The 22,855-nt window shown below is 39.3% G+C and overlaps 1 protein-coding gene and 1 non-coding gene across 6 annotated transcripts in view; both read left to right on the forward strand.

Moving 5' to 3' along the window:
* Positions 1–22,855, forward strand: part of RHOT1 (ras homolog family member T1) — a 41,898-nt gene that overhangs the window by 2,274 nt on the left and 16,769 nt on the right. For all 5 annotated transcript variants that reach the window (XR_013331468.1, XM_077749602.1, XM_077749603.1 and 2 more), the window contains exons 2-15: positions 193–274; positions 2,382–2,425; positions 2,719–2,772; positions 3,093–3,145; positions 7,195–7,303; positions 7,611–7,712; positions 11,807–11,905; positions 12,431–12,539; positions 13,322–13,442; positions 16,268–16,352; positions 16,710–16,855; positions 18,324–18,424; positions 20,712–20,842; positions 21,532–21,615. Coding sequence is in view for 4 of the 5 variants with exons in the window: in XM_077749602.1 (XP_077605728.1) it covers positions 193–274; positions 2,382–2,425; positions 2,719–2,772; positions 3,093–3,145; positions 7,195–7,303; positions 7,611–7,712; positions 11,807–11,905; positions 12,431–12,539; positions 13,322–13,442; positions 16,268–16,352; positions 16,710–16,855; positions 18,324–18,424; positions 20,712–20,842; positions 21,532–21,615 (1,320 nt within the window). In the remaining variant the exon portion in view is untranslated. The remainder of the gene's footprint in view (positions 1–192; positions 275–2,381; positions 2,426–2,718; positions 2,773–3,092; positions 3,146–7,194; positions 7,304–7,610; positions 7,713–11,806; positions 11,906–12,430; positions 12,540–13,321; positions 13,443–16,267; positions 16,353–16,709; positions 16,856–18,323; positions 18,425–20,711; positions 20,843–21,531; positions 21,616–22,855) is intronic.
* LOC144219842 (U11 spliceosomal RNA) lies at positions 2,844–2,977 on the forward strand. The gene has a single exon (XR_013331515.1). It is a non-coding gene; the product is annotated as a U11 spliceosomal RNA (small nuclear RNA).

Raw genomic sequence — 22,855 nt, forward strand, 5'->3', positions numbered from 1 at the left:
TATATATATATATATAAATGAATACTTGACTCTGTGGTAAAGCACAAAAATAAGCATTTGAAAGTATAATAAACCTTGTAAGGGCAGGTATGGGTGAAAGGCTAATATACAGATGAATTTACATGATCTCTTAACAAGTTTGGTTGATAATATCCAAAGGGTTTTTTTTCCTTTATTTGTTTGCAAATGAAGGTTCCTCCACGGGCAGAAGAAATTACCATTCCAGCTGATGTCACCCCTGAGAGAGTTCCTACACACATCGTAGATTACTCAGGTAATGCGTATCCTCTTGTGGGTGAGGCTGTACGGTTCATTTAATAGTCCTCCCAAAAGGTGTTCAAGGATAGGTGTTCCTTTTTCTCTAGCAGTAAACAATCATTTATTCTTCTTATCTCATTTGTATCTCCCCCCCACCCCCCACCCCACATAAAGCCTCCATCTTGCAGCTTTCTGTCCCAAATTTACTAAGTTGGGTTTCATAAAAATGAAAAGCAAGTAGAGATGTTAAACGACAAGTAGTAGATAAATCATTACCCTCCTTGAATTAGCATGTTTGCAGAGGTGAGTTCTGGATTAGTTTTGTTATCAGGCATGTAGAAAGAGTTCTGAATTTGAGAATTTGTTGACTTCTAAATTCATTCTTTAATTTATCAGCCTTTATCCCCTTCCCCAAATAATAGTTAAAGCAGTTGTCAGCTTGTTTACATTATATGATAATAGAAGCACATTTGTATCACTTAATAATTTTAATTTTTTTTACCCACTAGTACTTACTTTTTTTAATTGTTTCTTTTTTTAATGTTTATTTATTTATTTTGAGAGTAAGAGCACAGCCGGGGGAGGGGCAGAGAGAGAGGGGGACAGAGGATCTCTAGCGCCGGCTCTGCGCTGACAGCACAAAGTCCGATGTGGGGCTCAAAGTCATGAACCGTGAGGTCGTGACCTGAGCTCAAGTCAGACACTTAACTAACTGAACCACCCAGGCACCCCTAGTACTTATTTTTTTTTTTTAATGTTTATTTTTTGAAAGAGAGTGTGCAAGAGCAGAGCATGAATCGGGGAGGGGCAGAGAGAGGGAAACAGAACCTGAAGCGGGCTCCAGATTGAGCCTGTCAGCACAGAGCCCAACGTGGGGCTCGAACTCACCAACCATGAGATCATGACCTGAGCCGAAGTCAGATGCTTAACCAACTGAGCCACCCAGGTGCCCCTCTAGTACTTACTTTTTTTTTTTTTTTAATGTTTTATTTATTTCTAGGAGAGAGAGAGAGACAGCGTGAGCAGGGGAGGGTCAGAGAGAGAGGGAGTCCCAGACTGAAACAGGCTCCAGGCTCTGAACTGGCAGTCAGCACAGAGCCCGACGCGGGACTCGAACCCACGAACCGCGAGATCATGACCTAAGCGAAAGTCGGACGCTAACCGACTAAGCCACCCAGGCGCCCCATCTAGTACTTACTTTTTAATCACTGTATTATTTTGCTTGCTTTGGGACTTCTTTAAAAAAAGAAGAAAAAAAAAAAAGCAGTGCCCAGCTGGCTCAGTTGGTGGAACATGTGACTCTTGATCTTGAGGTTGTGGGTTCGAGCCCTACATTGGGTGTAGAAACTACTTAAAACTAAAATCTTTAAAAAAAAAAAAAAAAAAAAAAAAAAACCTTAAAAAATAAAAAAGGGAGTCCATTGTAATAGATGTACCACTCTGATGGGGAATGTTCATAATGCGGGAGGCTGTGTGGGGGCAGGAGGTATATAGGACATCTCTGTACCTTCCACTCAGTTTTGCTATGCATTTAAAACTGCTGTAAAAAATAAAACCTGTTAGGATGGTACAACTGTACTGTGGGATCATATGCACATCTACCATTAGACCTGTTCTAGCCAGAGATATATGCTAGAAAGGGAATTCTTGACTATTGCCAGGCTACAGTTTTGCCTCTGGGGCCTGCTCCCTCAAGATACAAGCTCTTGAGCTTGTATTGCCCAGATTCTCACCTGGCCTTCTGCCCTGGTGTGTATGGACTCTTTGTCTGGGCTTCTGACTCCTCCACCGAGTCTTCGGGCTTGGTTTCTGATCTCTTCGGCCTGACCCTTCTCAAGGATCAGATGCTGGCCTAGATTTATCACACAGTGCCTTCTGCTCTTGCGTGCCTGAGCTGGCCGCTGGTAGACTCGTCTTTCAGTGCCAGCCAGCTTTCTTATCGGAGCCCAGCTTGTCCCTTTCCCGGGCTTGCCCTTGTCTTCTCGCCTCATCTGGCCCCACACTGTGTAGGTGACACGAGGGACGGGGGATGCTGGACAGGGGCCATGTAGATGGTAGCTTTGTCATTCATTCTTATGAAACTGTTTAAAATAGTGGCCGTTTTTTGACTTTGTCATTTGTAGAGGCAGAACAGAGTGATGAACAGCTTCATCAAGAGATATCACAGGTGAGTTAGAAAATAGCTGCAGGTTTTTATGTGGGAAAACACCGATGATTCTGTGAGTTTTGTCTTTTTCATTCTCTCACTCAGGCTTTTTCAGCTCTTTGTTGTTACTGCTTTGACTATATATTTTTGCTTAGGAATTTTTCCCCGTAGAAGCATGCTAAGTTTGGGGGTTTTTTAGGTTTCAAATTTTATTCTTTCTTTAGCCCAAATACATTAGCTAGTTGGTAATTAAATGCTATCATTTACGTTTGTATTATTTTAAAATGCCATTAATTTCTTAATTTCTCTTATAGGCAAATGTCATCTGCATAGTTTATGCTGTTAACAACAAGCATTCTATTGATAAGGTATGAATGTGTGACTTTTTTCACTATGTTTAGTTAAATTTCAGTGAGGGCACTTTAAAATTGATCCTCAAAAAAAGGGCTTCTGTTGTGGGTGGCGCACGTAGGGCAGCTCCATTGCTCTTCGTGGGGAATCGACATCAAGAGATTTCAGAAGCATAATTTTTTGGTACCCAGGCAACTGGTGATCATTGGTCCCGGTGCCCTCCCCCACACCAAAAATAAAATTGATCCTCAACTTAGAGTTTTAGGGGTCCAAGGACAGAGTATTTTTCAGAGAAGAGCCACATCATGGTTTAGCTCTTGTCAATTTTTTTTTTTAGGTGACAAGTCGATGGATTCCTCTCATAAATGAAAGAACGGACAAAGACAGCAGGTATTTTTTTTCTCTGCAACTTGGTATATTGAAAATTTTCAAACTTAAGAGAAAAGTTGCAAGAAATAGTACAATGAACAGCTGTAAACCTTCCATTTACATCCACTAGTAACATTTTGCCACATTTGCGTTGCCTATAGGTCTTTCTCTGCTTATACACAGACACACTGTTTAGGGGAGGAATTGAGGCAGCACATATATTTGTGAGCAAAGCAGAAAAGAGAACTCTGGTACTATAATAATTTACAACTTCAGACATTAAGTATTTTGATAATTAGTCTTATGTTATTTCTCTTTCTCAAACTGCCACTTAAAAAGTCTGAGCTTGGGGCGCCTGGTGGCTTAGTCGGTTGGCCGTCTGACATCGGCTCGGGTCATGATCTCACGGTTCGTGGGTTCAAGCCTCGCGTCAGGCTCTGTGCTGACAGCTCAGAGCCTGGAGCCTGCTTCAGATTCTGTGTCTCCCTCTCTCTCTGTCCCTCCCCTGCTCACACTGTCTCTCTTTCTCAAAAATAAATAAAACATAAAAAAAGTTTTTTGTTTAAGAAGAAAAGAAAGAAAAGTCTGAGCTTTGGAATTCCTCTTCACCTGTTGTATAAGTGCTTCTGTCTGGAGGTGCCTCTGTAATGAAATGACATTGCCTTCCGTCTCTGTCACTGATTGCTCACAGTGTGGTGTATATAAGAGCATGGGACTTGGAGGAAAATGAATGACCTTTGAGATCTGGCTTGTCTACTTAATCAGCTTTAACTCTTTGACTTCACTGAGCCTTACTTCCTCATCTGTAGTGGAGAAGAGGATAATACCTGTCTTGGCTACATGTTGTAATTTTGAGGGTCTAATGAGATAATGTGCATATAAGATCGCTAGAGATCTTTATTTAGGAATTCATACAGGGAGATTTCTTTGAAGTTCTTTGGAAGATATATGTGTGATGGGGAAAAAGTGATGGAACACACCTTCTGTCTTTTTCTGAGAACGATAGTTTTGGGTATGTTTTGAGTTTTAAGCGAAAATGGAAACCAAAAATTTTTCTTCCAGTATTAATCAATTGAACATGTTATTTATGAGGCATTTGAGTATTTTTAAACATTAGGAAAATCAGATTTCTCTTTTGATTGGACAATTTTGTGCCTTCAGACTGTAAAGATCTGGTTCTAAGCAGATGAACATGGTCATTGACCTTGCCTCATACACTTACAGAGGCCAACTTTGTGACTGAGATGACGCTGTGTATGCTGTGTCTTGCAGCTCTTTGTTATAGCTCTAAAGTTTGTTGTTTTTTAATGTTTGTTTGTTTATTTTGAGAGAGAGAAAACACGTGTGCGTGTGAGCAGGGGAGGGGCAGAAAGAGCACAGAGCCGTTCCCATGACCGTGAGATAGTGACCTGAGCTGAAATCAAGAGTCAGACACTCAACTGACTGAGCCACCCAGGCACCCCCATCGCTGTAAACTTTGTAGTGACTTCTTGACAAGGTGAAAGGGGAAGAATGGCCCTGTGGAGCTAGTGTCCACTTGAGGCTAGTGGTGACGGTAATGGACAGTACAGGTCAGTATCATTGCCATCAACACAGATGGAAGGTGTATCAGCGAGGGCTGCCTTGGAGGAGCCCACAGCCGTATGCTCTAACACTTGCTCTTCTTGCTAAACACTTGAGCTGTTTCCAGAGGTGACTCTTCAGAGAAGGCACTTTTTCTGGGATCCATCAAGCACCAGAATTCAGTTTGGACCATTGAATTTTAAAAAATTAGTTTTACTATGACAGCTTCCTAAAATTCCATGGCTAGTTTTGTGGCCCTGCTGGGAAAGGAGCTTTTAACGTTTGAAAATTGAATTGAGCTTTCTTAGGTGTGGCTGTTTTATCCCCCCTTCCTGAATCATATAAGCATACTTATTTTTCTTGTGGTTGACTTGTCCTAAGGTGGTCTGTTTCTTTATTATATGGACCTTACACTTTCCCAGTAACTTCTTCCCTGGGCCTCATACCTTAAGTTTATATTTGTTGCACATATATTTTTCCTTAGGATTTCCTTGGACTGTTGTCACAGTAGTTCTTAATCGGGGTGTCCATCACTGTCACCTGAGGTACTTTCAAAGCCTGTAGGTGCCTTTGGCCCACCCCTAGAGTTTTAGAATCTGTAGGTTTGGAGTAGGGCTTGGACATGTATATTTCTTTAAGCCCCATAAATATTTTGAGCACACCTTCAGTTGCAGATCACTACATTGGAAACCTCTTGGCTCTGTTAGGAATCGATATTTGGGTTATATAGTGAGCCAGTCCCTTAATGCATAACCATACTGGGGTTGGGGGTGGAGTAATAAATGTAAATAAATGCTTGCAAGAATTTCTCTTGCTATTTGGAGTTCCAGAAAGATGATTTGCTTTCTCTCCAAGCTCTCTTGCAGGACGTACAAATAACAGTTCCCTACTAGACTAGCTCTCTTTGATAATCCCTATTTAGATTTCTGATAGGCCTGTCAGATTTAACTTGTCTAAAACAAAATCCTTAATTCCCTGCCTACTCCCTACCCCACCCCCAAATCAATCTTTTCTGTCACAGGAGATCTGTTCATTTTGTCCAGCCAAAAACTTACGTATTTTTCTTGATTTTCTGCCTTGCCCTCAACTTCCATATCTAATCTACCAGTTCCTATCAGTTCTGCTTCTAAAACATACCTCAAATCTGAATACTTTCTCTCCATCTTCACTGCTCTAATCCAAGCTGCCACATTTTAAAGACTTTTTGTTATTGAAAAAAGTCAAACATACAGAAGTAGAGAGAATCATCTAATGAATCCCTCTGTATCTGTCATCCCGTTTCATCAGTTATCAATTCATGGTCCATCTTGTTTCATTTATTACCCCTCCCATTGGGATCATTTTGAACAAGTCATACTGTAAATATTTCAATATGTATCTCTAAAAGACAATATATGATTCATTTTAAAATGTTGATCAATCATCTTGTTCCCCTACACGTAATTCTTCAGTGGCTTCTTGTTTTAAACTTATAAAAAAATGCACACTCCTCACTGCACCTAATGTGTCTGGCCTTCGCTCCTCTTTCCAACCCCATTTCACACCTCTTTCCTTTTGCTTAATACTTTCCAGCCACTCTGCCATTTTTCTTTCTGTTTTTCTGTTCTTTGGACTCACCAGGATGTTTTTCCAATTTGAGCTCTATGCACGTGCTGTCCTTTCTTCCTGAACAGTTCCTTTCCGGCTCTTCACAGGACACATTCCATTTCATCCTTCACTGCTTGGCTCAAATACCACCTTGTCGGAGAGCTTTCCTCCTGATTACCATGTAGTTAGCCCCCTCCAGTTACTCTGTGCCATATTCCCTTATTTATTTTCTTCATAGCACTTACGGAATTGGAAGTGTATTGTTTATTTGCTTTTTGTCCATTTTCTGATTTTCATTATTAGAATGGGCAGGGGCTTTGTCTTACATCCTTAATGCTTAGAATGGTACTTAGCTGGGGCGCCTGGGTGGCTTAGTCGGTTAAGCGTCCGACTTTCGCTTAGGTCATGATCTTGCGGTTCGTGGGTTCGAGCCCCGCGTCGGGCTCTGTGCTAACTGCCAGCTCAGAGCCTGGAGCTTGTTTCAGTCTGTGACTCCCTCTCTTCTCTGACCCTCCCCTGCTCACGCTGTCTCTCTCTCTCTCTCCTAGAAATAAATAAAACATTAAAAAAAAAATAAAAAAAAAAAAGAATGGTACTTAGCTTATAAAAGTACTCAGCACCTGGATCGTTTAATTGAAAGAGCACGCAGCTCTTAATCTCAGGGTTGTGAGTTCAGCCCCCACTGGGGTGTAGAGATTCCTAAAGAAAATAAATAAACCTAAAGATTTTTGAAAAAAGAGTACTCAGTAAATACTTGTTGAATATGAACATGTCTCCAGGGGACCAGAGCTGACTACAGTAGAGGTTCATGTGGGGGGATTAAGTAAAGCTTAGGAGTTAGAATGAGTTTATATACTTCAAAATAGATATTTAAGGTCTTTTGCCTTCCTTATTGTTGCAACGTATCCTGTTTATTTCAGGCTGCCTTTGATACTGGTTGGGAACAAATCTGATCTGGTGGAATACAGCAGTATGGAGACCATCCTTCCCATTATGAACCAGTACACAGAAATAGAAACCTGTGTGGAGGTATGCCTTTGATTTTGAAATTTACTACTGGTGAATTCTCACTGAACCGCGGTTTGAAATAGGATGTGGGAAGGTGTGGGATGGAATAAATTTCCTGCTATTTGTGGAGTCATGTGAACGAGATAAAACAGAGAACTTGGAGTTGGCTGCTGTGTTCTTAACAGATGTTACTGTTGTGATATCAACAAAGAAAAATGTATTTTTCAGTTTCTTCAAGCAATTTTATTATTACCTTACATTGATTAAAAATTGTCTTTAACTCAAGTAAATGCTTTAAGAGTATAACATTTTAAACTTTTTTTTTCAGTGTTCAGCAAAAAACCTGAAGAATATATCAGAGCTCTTTTATTATGCACAGAAAGCTGTTCTTCATCCTACAGGGCCTCTGTACTGCCCAGAGGAGAAGGAGGTAACCCCTCACCCCCCAGGCTGTGTTAGTAGGGGCTGGAATGTGTAGGTAGTAACTCTAGTAGTGATTTTTTAGGAACTCTTCAGAACTGCTGAAATTTAAATTTATTGTCTATCAAACAGTTACATTTTCTAGGTATGTCACAGATACTCGTGTTAAATACTATGAATAATATTCCAGATCAAATAGTATTTCAGGAAATGCCATTAAAACAAACCAAAGAATTGGCAACAATAATCGCAGAAAGTCAAAGACTTAAGTAATGGTCTGCTTGCTTTGCTAGGATAAAGTTCACAAATTTAAAAACACATACAAATGAAAGCCTTGTGTAGTAATTTGACACAGGGACAGCAGGTAATACGGCTTGAATACTCCTTTTTGTTTCATAGCTAAGAAATACAGTAATATCTAAAAGTGTTTGCCAAAGACTTTTTTGTCTTTTTTTAAAAAATTGTTTTTTTAATTCTAGTATAATTAATATAATGTATTAGTTTTAGGTGTACAATATAGTGATTCCACAGTTCTATACATTACTCAGTGCTCAGCATAAGTGTGCTCTTAATCCTCTTCACCTATTTGCCATAGACTTTTGAAATTAACTTTTATTGGGTTATAATTCACATACCATAAAATTCATCCTTTTTAAGTCTACAGTTTGGGGTGCCTGGATGGCTCAGTCATTTAAGCATCTGATTCTTGCTTTTGGCTCAGTCACGATCTCACGGTTGATTTGTGGGATCAGTCTCTCCGTATTGGGCTCTGTCTGCACTGACAGTGTGCTCAGCATTCTCTCTCTGCCCCTTACCCCGCTTGCGCGTACTCTCTCTGTCAAAAATAAATAAGTAAACTTTAAAAATAACATGTATAGTTTAGTGTGGATATTCCACATTTTGTTTATTTATTCACCTGTTAATTGGCATTTGGGTTGTTCCCACTGTTTGACTATTATGAATAGAGCTGTTGTTAACATTCATACAAAACTCTGAATACTTGTTTTCATTTCTTTTGAGTGTATATTAGGAGTGGAATTGCTAAATTACATGGTAGTTCTGTTTAATTTATTGAAGAATCACTAAACTGAATGGCGGGTTCCAGTTTTTCCACATGGAGAAATTTCTTTGCCATGCCAGCCCCCCCTTTGTGTGTGTGTGTGTTTGTGTGTGTGCGCGCGCGCGCACTTGTTGCGTTTTTGTTACTGATTTTTAAGGAATAAAAAAGTTGAAGATTTTTTCCAGGAAAAGTTTATATTACAGGTGAGTGGTTGGCTGACCTTGACCTAATTGGCCTGCCCCCTGTTTTTATATAGCCTGTGAGCCAAGAATATATATATTACACGTTTTCGATGACTAAGAAAAAAAACCCCAAAGGAATAATATTTTATGATATGGGAAAATTATACAACTTTCAGATTTCATCGTTCATACATCAACTTTTACTGCGGCACAGCCACTCTCATTCCTTTGTGTGTGTGTGTGACTGCTTTCGTGCTGCAAAGCAGAGTTGAGTAGTTGCAGCAGAGCCCGCGTGTGGGTACCCATCACTCCTCATCTGCTCCATGCACTGCTGATTGCACTGACACAGGCGGAGCTTGATGGCCTGAGTACCATGGGTGGCACAGTACCGTAGCATTTTAGTTTTTTATTATCAGCGCATCACCTGTCCTGCCAAAACAAGAAAAGAAACATCTGCATTTTTAGATGGCAAAGCAGATATATTTTCTGAGCTCAGACCACAGTTCCAACATTGGTTTTTGGGGACTGTGATGAAAATGTAAAGGAAATTTTCTGTTCTGTAATCCATTTGACTATACACTTGAGGACCTTCCACCTAGCCTTCAATTGGAACTGGTTAACCTACAGTGTAATGACATGCTAACAGGAAAATATCAAGAAAAGAATCTTAATACAATTTTATAAATGCCTTCCAAGCAATGAATGTGCTCAATTAAAAGTATATGTTTATGGATATGTGTCAGAATTGTCCATATGGATCTACAAAATTATTTTCAAAGATGAAATAGTAAAATCTCATTACAGGTCAGCACTAACATGAACATGATCAGTCTTCATGATAGAGAATACTAGCTTTGAACCCTAATTAAGCAAAATGTTATTCTTCAAAAAAGAATCCCATTTTTCTTATTAGTAGACCTGTAGAGCAATACTTCATTATTATTACACTTTGAATTCTGTCAATAAAAACTTTGTGGAAATTTGATTCCATTATACATACATGATAGTCTTGATTTTGCCTATTGGCCCCCAAAGGCTAAAATATTTGTTAAGTGGCTCTTCACAGAACAATGCTGACCCCTGGTATAAGTAATTAATCTGAGTTATCCCTTAATCTGACCCTGATTTACTCTTCCTTAATCCTCATTTATTGTTCCATAATTGGAATGCTTCTTTCTAATTTACTCTTGGTCCAGTATTTCCCTAATTTGCCTCATAATAGTCACTCGGCAGTCTTGTTAAAAACATCAGTTCCATTCTGATTCAGCCAGGTACCGTATCCTCAGATTGAGGAAATTTGGGCAACAGTCTCATACTGCAGAGATTTACCTGAGGCCTAGGGCTAGTGGTACGTTAAATCTCCTGTTTTTTTTCTCAGTGCTTTAACTGCTACGTTTTCCCTAGGCCTATTATTAGTTCTGCTAATCTGGTAATCACCCCTGCCCCTCCCCTGGCGCAAGAATAAAATATCTACCACCATCTGTTATTTGTTCCTTAGTTAGACCTGCCTGACCAAAAATCTATAATTTATTTAGAGACAAAACTTTGTTATAGACAAGTTTAGTGTCTAAGCTTATATGAGAACCTTTTTACACAACAGTAATAAACCTTTTTTTTAGTAAGGTCTGTACCCTGTGTGGGGCTCAAACTCACGATCCTGAGATTAAGGGCTGCATGCTCTACTGACTGAGCCAGCCAGATACCCCAACAATAATAAACTTTCAACACAGATTTGAGGGGGAATCATGAGAAAAATATTCAAAACTAAAGCCTGATGATAAATTAAAAAATAACTCCAGTGATGATGGACTCTGTATGGGCCTATGGAGTCCTCTATTTAGCTAATAATGAAGAAGATGTGACTTATATAATAATAATGTTTACTGTGTGAGGGTTTCAGTTACTTAGATGCAAACTGAATTATTTTATTACTGTAAAAATTTTTTACAGCTTTATCGAAATATTTTTTATTTTTAAAAATTTTTCTTATTTTTCTTTTAAAATCTTTTAATGTTATTCATTTTTAAGAGAGACAGACAGAACTCAAAGCAGGCTCCAGGCTCCACGCTGTCAGCACAGAGCCCGATGCAGGACCTGAACTCACGAACCATGAAATCATGACCTGAGCCAACATCAGATGCTTAACCAACTGAGCACCCAGGCACCCCTCAAAATACAGTTTTTAATCCCTTGTAAACATAGTCCTATTTTGGCTTATATTTTAAGGTAGTTATTATTTAAATATTGTATTGAGCAAATACCTCAATCCTAAAGGATCCCTCTTTAGCTTCTGATGCATTTCAAGTTTTAATGAAAAATGCATCATTTTATTTTTCTCCAAATTACCTTTTTTTAATGTAGCTTTTTATGATGTGAAAACCACCTGTACAAAATAAAAAGTTATTCTTATATTCTGTTTTTTACATTTTTCTAGCTATTGCTACTTTTTTAAACATTTAGTGTATTATGTAACAGATTTTTAAAAGGAAAGTAAATAAAGCATAACAATGGAGTCTTTATTAATTGTGAATATCTAATATTAGGATCACATTGATAGAAGTTATATCTTCCCATTTTAAGTAAAAAATCACCCATGACTGTAGATATTCTAGCTATGGCCCATTTAGTTATGCTTACAGAGGAAGCCCTATGAGTACTTCTTAAATTTTTTACTTAACCTTTCTCAGTTCTTTATAATCTCTTTATATCTTAGATTTTGTCTTTTTCTCATTATATCAAATTGCTCTCTTGAAGACCCTACAAAAAAATGACCTGAGCCGAAATCAAGAGTCAAACACTGTGCTCCCGAAATCCCAACTATTTTAATTAACATAACTGTTTTCTTTTCTCAATGATGTGTAGATGAAACCAGCCTGTATAAAAGCCCTCACCCGCATATTTAAAATATCTGATCAAGATAATGATGGCACTCTCAATGATGCTGAACTCAACTTCTTTCAGGTACCCTATTCTTCAGGCATTTCTATAACGGGGTGGGGGGGGGCGCGGTTGATGAGAAAAGCTATAAAAAACTTAATTGGCTTCAATAATGTTATGTTGATAAACATGTCTCTTTTATGTAAAACTCTCACATCAAGCTATTTCAGTCTTCACTTGAGGTATAAAGCTCTCCTATACATAGGAATTGAGAAGACTCCTTGACAGTTGTCATTTCATGGTATACATTGGGTGTATTAAAGATGATACGAAGCTTGAACTCTGAACTATTTTTTCTTCTGGGTTTTGTATAACATGGGTATACAAAGAGCTCTGTATAAGAAATGCAATGGTGAGAGTAGGAAATGTTTCTTTCCTTCTATGTATGGTATGTTTTAAGTAAATAAGGCGAAGTGGAGATTATTCTAATTTAGAATTTGTTTCTTTTGGTTACAACTGATTTAATGTTGTTTTATAGAGTAATGTCTTATATTAGTTGTGGTTTTAATGCTATTTTGTTTTTAAATTTATTTTTACACTTTTTGCTAGAGAATTTGTTTCAACACTCCATTAGCTCCCCAAGCTCTGGAAGATGTCAAGAATGTAGTCCGAAAACACATAAGTGATGGTGTGGCTGACAGTGGGTTGACATTGAAAGGTGGGTGAATGGTGTTTTTCCCCCTTTTAAACTTTTCAGACTTTGGCAGACGGTGAAGAAGGTCTTTATAGTATTATATATATTTTAAGGAAATGTTAGTATTTACTGATACACCCAAAATCTAACTGGGATACTCAGAGTCAGAGAGACAGGCCTTTGGTGGAGATAGTCATCCTTACTGTCAGCATAAACTAGAGGTGGGGGGATTGCTTGGTTCTTAGGAATGCAGAGGTCTATCTGAGGGGCAGAGATTTCTGGGACAAACAAATTTATCTTCAAATTCCTACTGCTTAAAGGCATCTTTTAGATAGAAATTATTTTTAGGAAAGACATTTTGTCTACCAGACATCTTTACCAAGTAGAAAATGCTCCTTGTGGAATGTATTCTAGAGCCTCAGTGAAATAAGAAATGAAATTGAAAACCACAGTTTTCCGTTACAGAAAGAAGTTCAAAGGTCAATAAAATGACTTCCATTTATTTTTATCATATAACTTGGTGAATGTGGGTGTTTTCCTTGGTATTCATTTTTGTCCCTTTTATCCATTGGCATCTCTTGCTGACCTGGGTGTGTATGCAGACTGATTCTGAAATCAGCTGTGTTTCATGGGAGACTGTGAACTTCATTTTGATTTGACCTTCCACATGCAGAGCTTTAAGCATATGTTCATGAATCTGACTCTTGCCGTAATGAGTTATGTGCTTTTCTCCTATGTACTTTTCTCCCATGTGACTTTGTACCCTTGTTCACGTAGCTGTACTTAACTAATTTATTTTATTTCAGGTTTTCTTTTTTTACACACACTTTTTATCCAGAGAGGGAGACACGAAACTACTTGGACTGTGCTTCGACGGTTTGGTTATGATGATGATCTGGATTTGACACCTGAATATTTATTCCCCTTGTATGTACCTTTGGCCTTCTAATTAATTTTGCTTGCCACGTATTTCTACATTTTATTTAGTGCACAGTTTAGGTAGGCTTCAACCTACTCAGGACTAATTTAGGTTTATAGAGAAGTTTACAGCAGGGTGTGTCAACTTTGGGCACCGCTGACATGTTGGACCAGACAGTTCTTTGTTCTAGAGTTTGCCCTGTGCATTATAAGATGTTTAGCACATCCGGAGTTGGCAGTAACACCTCCTTCCCCAGCTGTGACAACTGAAAATGACTGTTGTCTCTAGAAATTCCCAAATGTTCCTTCAGGAGCGAAAGCACCCCCAGTTGAAAATTCCTGATTTATAACATGGCATAAACTTTTCCTCTTCTTCTCATGGAGAATAAAAGTATCTTTTTTTTTTAAATTTATCTTACTGAGGAAGGAGATCATAGGTGCTGTAGTTCTTCTTCTAAGTTTTATGGCCTTTTCTTGGCTCATGGTGAAAAAAGCATGTTTCTTAAATAGCCATTCTGTCTGTTCTTTTCCTCTAGATAATGATATGTTTAAGTTACATCTGTTAAAAAACAGACCAGTGTTGGGGTGCCCGGGTGGCTCAGTTGGTTAAGCATCTGACTCTGTGTTTCGGCTCAGGTCATGATCTCACGGTTTTATGGGTTCAAACCCCACATCAGGCTTCGTGTAGACAGTGCAGAGCCTGCTTGAGATTCTCTGTCCTTCCCTCTCTGTCTGCGCCTCCCCTACTCGTGCTTTCTTTGTCTCTCTCAAAAGTATATAAACTTAAAAACAGAAACGGACCAGTGTCATCTAAAACAGGAGACTGCCATACTATTGGCTGCCTTGCCTGTGCCCTAGGGAGGTAGCTTTTCTGGGAAGTGATGTACCAAGATCTAGCCTTTTAGGTCTTTGCTCCCCCCCCCCTTTTTTTTTCTTGTGGCACATTGTCTTTATATTGTCCTGTCCCTTTTTATTTTAGCATCGCACCCCTCACTGTCTGTAAGGGTTCAGAAAGATTCTCGTTTTTTTCATTTCTCATCATCAAGAAAGCATAGTTCTTTCAAGCTGGATTCCTGGTCCATTAGGTCTGAGTTGGAACTTGTCAAAGTTAGTAAATCTTGGCTCAAGCAATTTCCCAGATTTTTCAATAAAAATATTTTGAATGAACGAATTTGTCCCAGGACCTTTCGTCAGGTTTTCTTTGCCATTGACATAGGTAGGTAAATTCTATGGGGGAATCGCTTATTACTTTCTTTTTTTTTTTTTTAATTTTTAATTTATTTTTATTTATTTATTTACTTAAATGTTTTTTAAAATTTATTTCTGAGAGAGAGAGAGAGAGCATGAGAGGGAGGGTCAGAGAGAGAGGGAGTCACAGACTCTGAAACAGGCTCCAGGCTCTGAGCTGGCAGTCAGCACAGAGCCCAACGCGGGGCTCGAACCCACAAACCGCGAGATCATGACCTGAGAGGAAGTCAGACGCTTAACCGACTGACCCACCCAGACACCCCGACTTTCTTAAGCATGACAGTAAGAAAACTGCATTGCTGATGGCTTTGTGGCTCACACTAATATCTTCTCAATTTATTTAGGCTCTCTGCCTTTCGCTTTCTGTAGAATTGCCCCATAAAGCCACCACTTGAATCTTTCTTTTTATTAAAACAATTTTTTAATAGTTTTTATTTATTTTTGAGACAGAGACAGAACATGAGTGGGAGAGGGACAGAGAGAAGGAGACACAGAATCTGAAACAGGCTGCCAGCACAGAACCCAGTGTGGGGCTCGAACCCAAGAACCGCGAGATTATGACCTGAGCCGAAGTCGGACGCTTAACCGACTGAGCCACCCAGGCGCCCCTTGAATCTTTCTAACCTTCTTACTAAACTGTCTCCTTCTGTCCTTCATACTGCTGCTAGATTTATATATATATATAGCTTTGCCCATGTCATTTCTCTTTGAGCCAGGATAAAGCTCCTGCTTCTTAACATGTTATATGAGGTCGTTCATGATCTGCCGTGCTCCTGCTCACTCGCTGCCTTCATTCTAGAAGTAAATACTAAACCATTTATAGTTCCCCAATCATCTGTTGTTCCTACTCCAGACGCTTGCCCAGGTATTCTCACTTTCTCCCTATCTCTCCCACGACCTACTTACTGCCTCTTATCCTTCAAGTCTCCATGCAGGTGATGATGTCTCCCCACACAGCTGTCGCCTTCCCACCCCCAGACCAGAGATGTCCCCCCCTCGTGTGGGCTCCCCTAGCATCCTTGGCTTACCCATGTCCACCCCTCGCCTCATTCTGTGGCAATAGTGGGGTTGTCTGTGGTCTGTCTCCCACTAGAAAGTGGTTCCCTAGAGGTAGGGAGCTGGTCGTGTTTCTGTGTCCCTAGTACCTAGCTCAGTGCCTTTGATTGAACCGAACTTAGGATGGGTTAAAAGGTCAAATCAGGCAGAAATAATCACCTCCTCACATCATTTTTAACTCATTACAGTGTTGACATAAGCCACAGTTATGACTTAAAATTTGTTCATAGGAAGAACAAACCCGTCACAGTGTAGTCAGCGTTACTTGTAAAATTTGCATTTCAACCTGCCCTTCAGAAATTTAAGAAAACTTTGTATGTCTGCTCAGAGCGAGCATGATCATGGCTCTTGTGAGAATCGCCATCCCACTCTGCTGACTTACCCGGGAAAGCCTAAATGGCTTCAGCAAAGATATTTTATAACTGCTGTCATCCCACAAAAAGACTTGTTTCAGTTTTGTATTCATTTCTTAAGTTAAATTGTAATATTTGGTTAATCTACTTTACTCTTAATTTTTTTTTTATCAACAGGCTAAAAATACCTCCTGATTGTACTACTGAATTAAACCATCATGCATATTTGTTTCTCCAAAGCACCTTTGACAAGCATGATTTGGTAAGCTTTTAGCTGCAATTTTCCTTGATTTGTAATAAAATATTTTTCTGTAAATGATTTAACTCTGTTCCCTTAGCTACAGGACGCTCATGTCACATTGCCAAGAGTTGCTCAAACTTCTTAAGTTAGACTAGCAAAAATATTTATTTACCTTTATTATTTTCTCAAGATAAAAAAGTTTGGTTTCTGATGTACTCTTGTATAGGTTTTCTCATGTACACGAGAGGAATTTTCTTGATAAAATGTAAAATTTCATTGGTGTTTAGAAGCTCAGCTGTACTAGACTGGGGGCTCTTGTGTCGGGAATTATTCTCTTACATGTGTAAACATTTTGTATACTTCCTTCTGTATCCTCAGGATAGAGACTGTGCTTTGTCGCCTGATGAGCTTAAAGATTTGTTTAAAGTTTTTCCTTACATACCGTGGGGACCAGATGTGAATAACACAGTGTGTACAAATGAAAGAGGCTGGATAACCTACCAGGGATTTCTTTCCCAGTGGACGTGAGTACCGAGGTCACCCATTTCCTCTAGGGTTACGGCTTGTGTGAAATGATGACGTGTCACAGTCATCGTTTTGTATGTTTGTCAGGTGTTACAGGATGCTTCCATCACAGATGTGTAAGCAGGATTTGTAGTGCTGATGTAGTGTCTAAGATGAGCATTAGATGTTCTATCAGTTTACCAGTAAGGGATGTGTTTGCTTTTGGATGATGTACAGGGAAACAGTAATAAGTCTTACATCAAAACTGAACTCGGGGGCGCCTGGGTGGCTTAGTCGGTTAAGCGTCCGACTTTCGCTTAGGTCATGATCTCGCGGTTCGTGGGTTCGAGCCCCGCGTCGGGCTCTGTGCTGACTGCCAGCTCAGAGCCTGGAGCCTGTTTCAGAGTCTGTGACTCCCTCTCTCTCTGACCCTCCCCTGCTCATGCTGTCTCTCTCTCTCTCTCTCCTAGAAATAAATTATAAAAAAAACAAACAAAAAACTGAACTCGATTTTCATACTTTTTTGATTAAGGGAACTGGAAATCTCATTGCTATTACACAATTCTTACACTTCCAGAATATGGGGAGAGCATATTTTACTTGACAGGGAAGACTTATTTTGAGGGTTTTTTGGTTGTTTGTTTTAATTTTTATTTATTTTTTTAAATGTTTATTGTAAGAGAGTGCCCATGCGCATGCAAGGCACGTGTTTGTTTTAATTTTCATTTATTTTTTAAATGTTTATTTACTCTGAGAGAGTGCGGCAAGTGGGGGAGGGGCAGAGAGGGAGGGAGAGAGAGAAGCCCAACTCGGCTCAGTCCCACGAACCGTGCGATGAGGACCTGAGCTGAATTCAAGAGTTGGACGCCCAACCAACTGAGCCACCCTGGCGCCCCTGTGTTGTTTGTTTTAATGCACTTTTTAGTCAGGGTTTGTCTACAGTCTGTTTATATAGCATAGTTGACATTGCATGCAGGGCACCAAGGACATCCTCTGGTCGTGCGTGATGGCATTATTACTTTACCCTTGGTGAGAGTGACTTTCTCAACACCAGGATCTGTTCTTTTTTCACATCACAAGAAGGGCTACCTAATTCCAAGGGCCTGTTGGTTATTTTTGCATCTTTTCAAACCTTTTCGGATTTAATTATCAAGTCCTCAACCAGCCAGCATTTGCAGTGTGCTGTGTACCTTGGGAAGCAGATGATGTAAAATGTCCTCACCCTACATTTTACCAGCATCTCGCTGCTCACCTGTGTGTAGACCTAGGAATCCCATCCTACCCCTGCCAGTCTTGCTTTCCCTCCCTCTTTTCTCTGCCCTGAGAATGCTGGTGTGGGGAAACCCGTGGTGGGGCACGTGGGAGATTAAAGGAGTCTGACAAACATGGTCTGGTTCTGGTGGCAAGACGATGTAAGCTGTTGGGACTTTTCTTTTCTATAAATGTTCATTTAGGAACTTTCTGATTCTCACCTCTTCCCTTTCGTAGGCTCACGACCTATTTAGACGTCCAGCGCTGCCTGGAGTATTTGGGCTATCTGGGCTATTCAATATTGACTGAGCAGGAGTCTCAGGCTTCAGCCATTACAGGTACATAGTTGAATACTACTCACTTCATGCCTAGAAACATCATTTAATATTCCGGTTTCATGTGTAAAAAGAGTGAAAAGAAACTCACCTTCGTTAGTCTTCCACGTCTCCGCTCTATTTGTTCTCCCTGCCGTTTGTTTTTGTTTTTGTTTTTGAGTTGAGAGTCTAGATTTTATTGTTTATCAAAAAAGAAAGAGTAGAGGTTTTACTTCTAGTTTACCCCTGAGGATACTCCACTGATGAAAATCAGGGAGGGCTGTGGGCATTAAATGTATTGTAATGTCCCAGTTGATCTGGTGTTTTAATTTTCTTCAGACATTAAAAACAATACCTGTCGGGGCGCCTGGGTGGCTTAGTCGGTTAAGCGTCCGACTTTCGCTTAGGTCATGATCTCGCGGTTCGTGGGTTCGAGCCCCGCGTCGGGCTCTGTGCTGACTGCCAGCTCAGAGCCTGCAGCCTGTTTCAGAGTCTGTGACTCCCTCTCTCTCTGACCCTCCCCTGCTCACGCTGTCTCTCTCTCTCTCTCCTAGAAATAAATAAAACATTTTTTAAAAAAATTAAAAAAAAACAAAACAATACCTGTTAACACATAATCCTGATATTGAATGAATCATGTATCTCTTGGTTTTGTCACCATTTTCTACATTAGTAAATCTTTCACAGACTTTGTAATTCTTGCTAAGCAGTGTGCTCCACTTAAATAATACCATAGCTATGGATATAACAACTTAGGGAACTGATGATTTCAAGGTTTTCTTTTTCTTTTTTCTTTTTCCTTTCTTTTTTTTTTTAAGTTTAGGTATTTTGAAAGAAAGTTTGAGCCAGGAGGGACAGAGAGAGAGGGAGAGAGAGAATCCCAAGCAGGCTCCACGTGGCCAGTTCACCCCTCAAGATTTTATTTCCTAATTGGTGGGGGGAAATGCCATGTCTTATATAGGAGGAAGTCCCAGCATAAGAAGACAACCGATCTTTAATCTACAGAGCAGTACCCTTTAAAGTAGTTAACCAGGCGCCTGGGTGGCTTAGCCAGTTAAGTGTCAGACTCTTGATTGTGGCTCAGGTCATAATCTCAAAGTTCATGAATTCGAGCCCACATGGGGCTCTGCGCTGACAGTACCGAGCCTGCTTGGGATCCTGTCTCTCCCCGTAACTGTCTGCCCCTCCCCCATTTGTTTCTCTCTCTCTCTCTCTCTCTCTCAAAATAAATAAACTTTAAAAAAAAAAGTAAACCAATTAAATACTGTATTTAATTTAGCACCAAAGAGCAAGGAACTAATTGCCAGCTAGCATAACATTCTCTCACTCAACAAAATACTGGGGACATGTTTCTGTATCAATAAGTATACATATATAATATGTCATAATATGGATGTCGTATGACTTATTTAACTAGCCCATGATTGGGGGGTGTGTGTGTGTTATCATTTTTCGTTTGGGGCTACTATAAATAGTGCCTCTGGCGAGCTTTGTTAGAGTTGAACATTTTTTTTTTTAATTTATTCCTAGGAGAGAGAGAGAGAGAGACAGCGTGAGCACGGGAGGGTCAGAGAGAGAGGGAGTCACAGACTGAAACAGGCTCCAGGCTCTGAGCTGGCAGTCAGCACAGAGCCCGACGCGGGGCTCGAACCCACGAACCGCGAGATCATGACCTAAGCGAAAGTCGGACGCTTAACCGACTAAGCCACCCAGGCGCCCCTAGAGTTGAACTTTTGAGTACAGTTTAAGGAAGCCTCTTTACCTCTGGAGGAGATGTGCCCTTGCTCTGCCATTGTAGCACCACTTTGGGGCCTGCCTCTTTTACACATTCACGTTTGAAAGGCAGGTGAGCCCAGGGTGCATATTCCTTTCCTGTTTACAGACTCAAAAGAGGACAGATGGGAGAAACCATCTCTTAATTTGTAATTTGTTATGACAGTCATTTATCACAAAAAAAGAAAAAATAGATGGGATGTCATGTTGGCTAAAGTCCTTGTAATGTCCACAGCCCTCCCTGTTTTGGATATCATTTTTCTTATGAAAATGTACTACTTATTTTACGATGAAATAAATATCATTTGTTACTAGAAGTTCCCTTTGGAGCCAACTTTCGGAAATGCATCTTTTCCACTAAGTGAAGCTCTTCTGTATTATATTTAGTGCTTTATTTCCCATACAGCTTGACTATTAGACAGTGTGTTAATCATACACTTCATGAAAATGATAAATAGCAATACCCTATTTTGCAGAATGTGCAATGGAGGCTCAGTGGGTCTGAGTGGTACATAATTAGTTTTTTTTTTCTTTTCAGTAACAAGAGATAAAAAGATAGACCTTCAGAAAAAACAGACTCAGAGAAACGTGTTCAGATGTAATGTAATTGGGATGAAAAACTGTGGGAAAAGTGGAGTTCTTCAGGCTCTTCTTGGAAGAAACTTAACGGTGAGAGTTGTCAGAAAATAGAGCTTTATCGAACGAATTTTTATACTCACAAGTTTATGTAACTTTTTCATAGCCATTAACTTTTTTAGATGATTGCTACAGATCAGTAACTTGCATGTATTAGTAAAGTACAATCTAAGGGTAACAATAATCCTGTTGACCTGGCTGTATCTTTGTTTCATTGCTGTTAGTTGTCGTTTGTGTTTTTTTTCCCCCCTAAGCAGTGTGTAGGTGGGGAGTTAAAAGAATAGAGTACATCTGTGAAAGCACCTACCACAGTGCTTGGCCTGAAGTGAATGGATGTAAATACATCAAATTGAATACTGTATCTCATCCTGGCTACTGCCCTGAGTGTGGAGGTGGATGTATTTCCACACGAGTCTCATGTTAGGCCAAATTATAGTGTAAGGACAATTGCTAGCAGGTAGCTTTGCAGTGGTCTCGCACTGGTGTAGTTTACTTCCTTTTCAGCTACTGCTTTTACTTTATGCAGAACAAATGCATCTTTTGAACTAAGAACTAAGACCTTAAGACCTAAGAACTAAGAAAGTAGAATCAACGTCCCTTCTGTTTGGGTAAGAAATACATAGCCTAGGGAGGAATGCCCTTTTCCATGCAGAGTGTATGTTGATGAAAACTAGAGACTGTAATTACCTACTGTAAATATCGAGACTTCTGGTTGTTTTCAGAGACAGAAGAAAATTCGTGACGATCATAAGTCCTACTATGCGATTAACACTGTTTATGTCTACGGACAAGAGAAATACTTGTTGGTAAGAAATTCTCTGGCATGTAAAAGATGACTTCTTATTAGGTATATTTTTATATGACTTTGAAAACATAATTGGATTTAATTTAATGACTGTATGTAGAACTTTTGTGGGTTTTTTTCTTTCACTTGGTTTATTCATTGGAACTAATTTTAATTCCCTTTATGTGTGTGGTGATTACATGGGTGTAGATATAGGTAAAAATTAATCTATTTGTGTGTTAAACTGTATGTTACTCATAATAGAAAGTAAAACCAACAACAAAAAATAACTTCTTTCTTCCACTTTTATTTTAAAAAAATGTTTTTTCCTCTACCGTTGACTAGAAATTAATATGAACACTTACTGCAGGTGCTTTTGGTAGTTTATCTGTACTCTGAATTGAGTTTTATCTATTTAGCAGGGAGGAGTATAGTTACCAAATGTGTTAGTCTAAAAAAATGGGTGAAAGAAGTATATGACTGAAATGCTATGAAATACAGTAGTAAAAGATTATATGTTCTTCTTGGATCCAGTCACATTGTGTTTCAAGCCCTGGTCCACCATTGATTAGCTGGGTGACCTCGGGCAAGTGGCTTATTCTGTCTGAGTCTGAGTTTCTTACTAAGTTAGCTAATATGAGGAGCCCCTACCAAATAACAGATACGAGAAAAAGTTCATTTTCTTTCTTTTTCTTTTTGGAAATTGTTTATTCTGCAAGACAGATGATCACATTGAATTTTATACAGTTTTTCCTCTTTATGATAAAAGTTCTTTGTCAGTTTCTTATTAAAATCTTGTTTGTCTCCCGTTCTTTTTCTGTAAGTTTAGTTTTACTTATTGGGTACTCTGTGAATGTAGATGACTGTTACTTTTCCCGTTTATTCTTTCATTGTTCTTTGCAAATCGATATCTTTCATATCTCTGAATACCCATGCTATAGTAGTGTTTTATTTGGAATATATTGAGTCACTTCTGACCCTGTGCCTCTCCTTCCCCTCACCAAGGCGCACTCTCTTACATAAGCCCGTAGTGCTGGATTTTACTCTTGTTGCATCATTGTCATATTATAGGTTGGATATTTCTTTAGAGGTTTTATAATAAACATTGAAAGAGAGGTAGGCAGTGAAGTTGAACAAAATGACCTTAGTGTAAAGAGTCTTTTGCTCTGTTTTCGTTTTTGCTTTTTTTTTAATTAGGAGGAGAAAAAGGTGATCTGTGGTCTGTTAGAAAGAAAAGAGACAGAATCACTCTGAGCTCAGAT

Source organism: Crocuta crocuta, unplaced genomic scaffold (assembly GCF_008692635.1).
Source record: "Crocuta crocuta isolate KB4526 unplaced genomic scaffold, BGI_CrCroc_1.0 scaffold149, whole genome shotgun sequence".
Taxonomy (NCBI): Eukaryota; Metazoa; Chordata; class Mammalia; order Carnivora; family Hyaenidae; genus Crocuta; species Crocuta crocuta.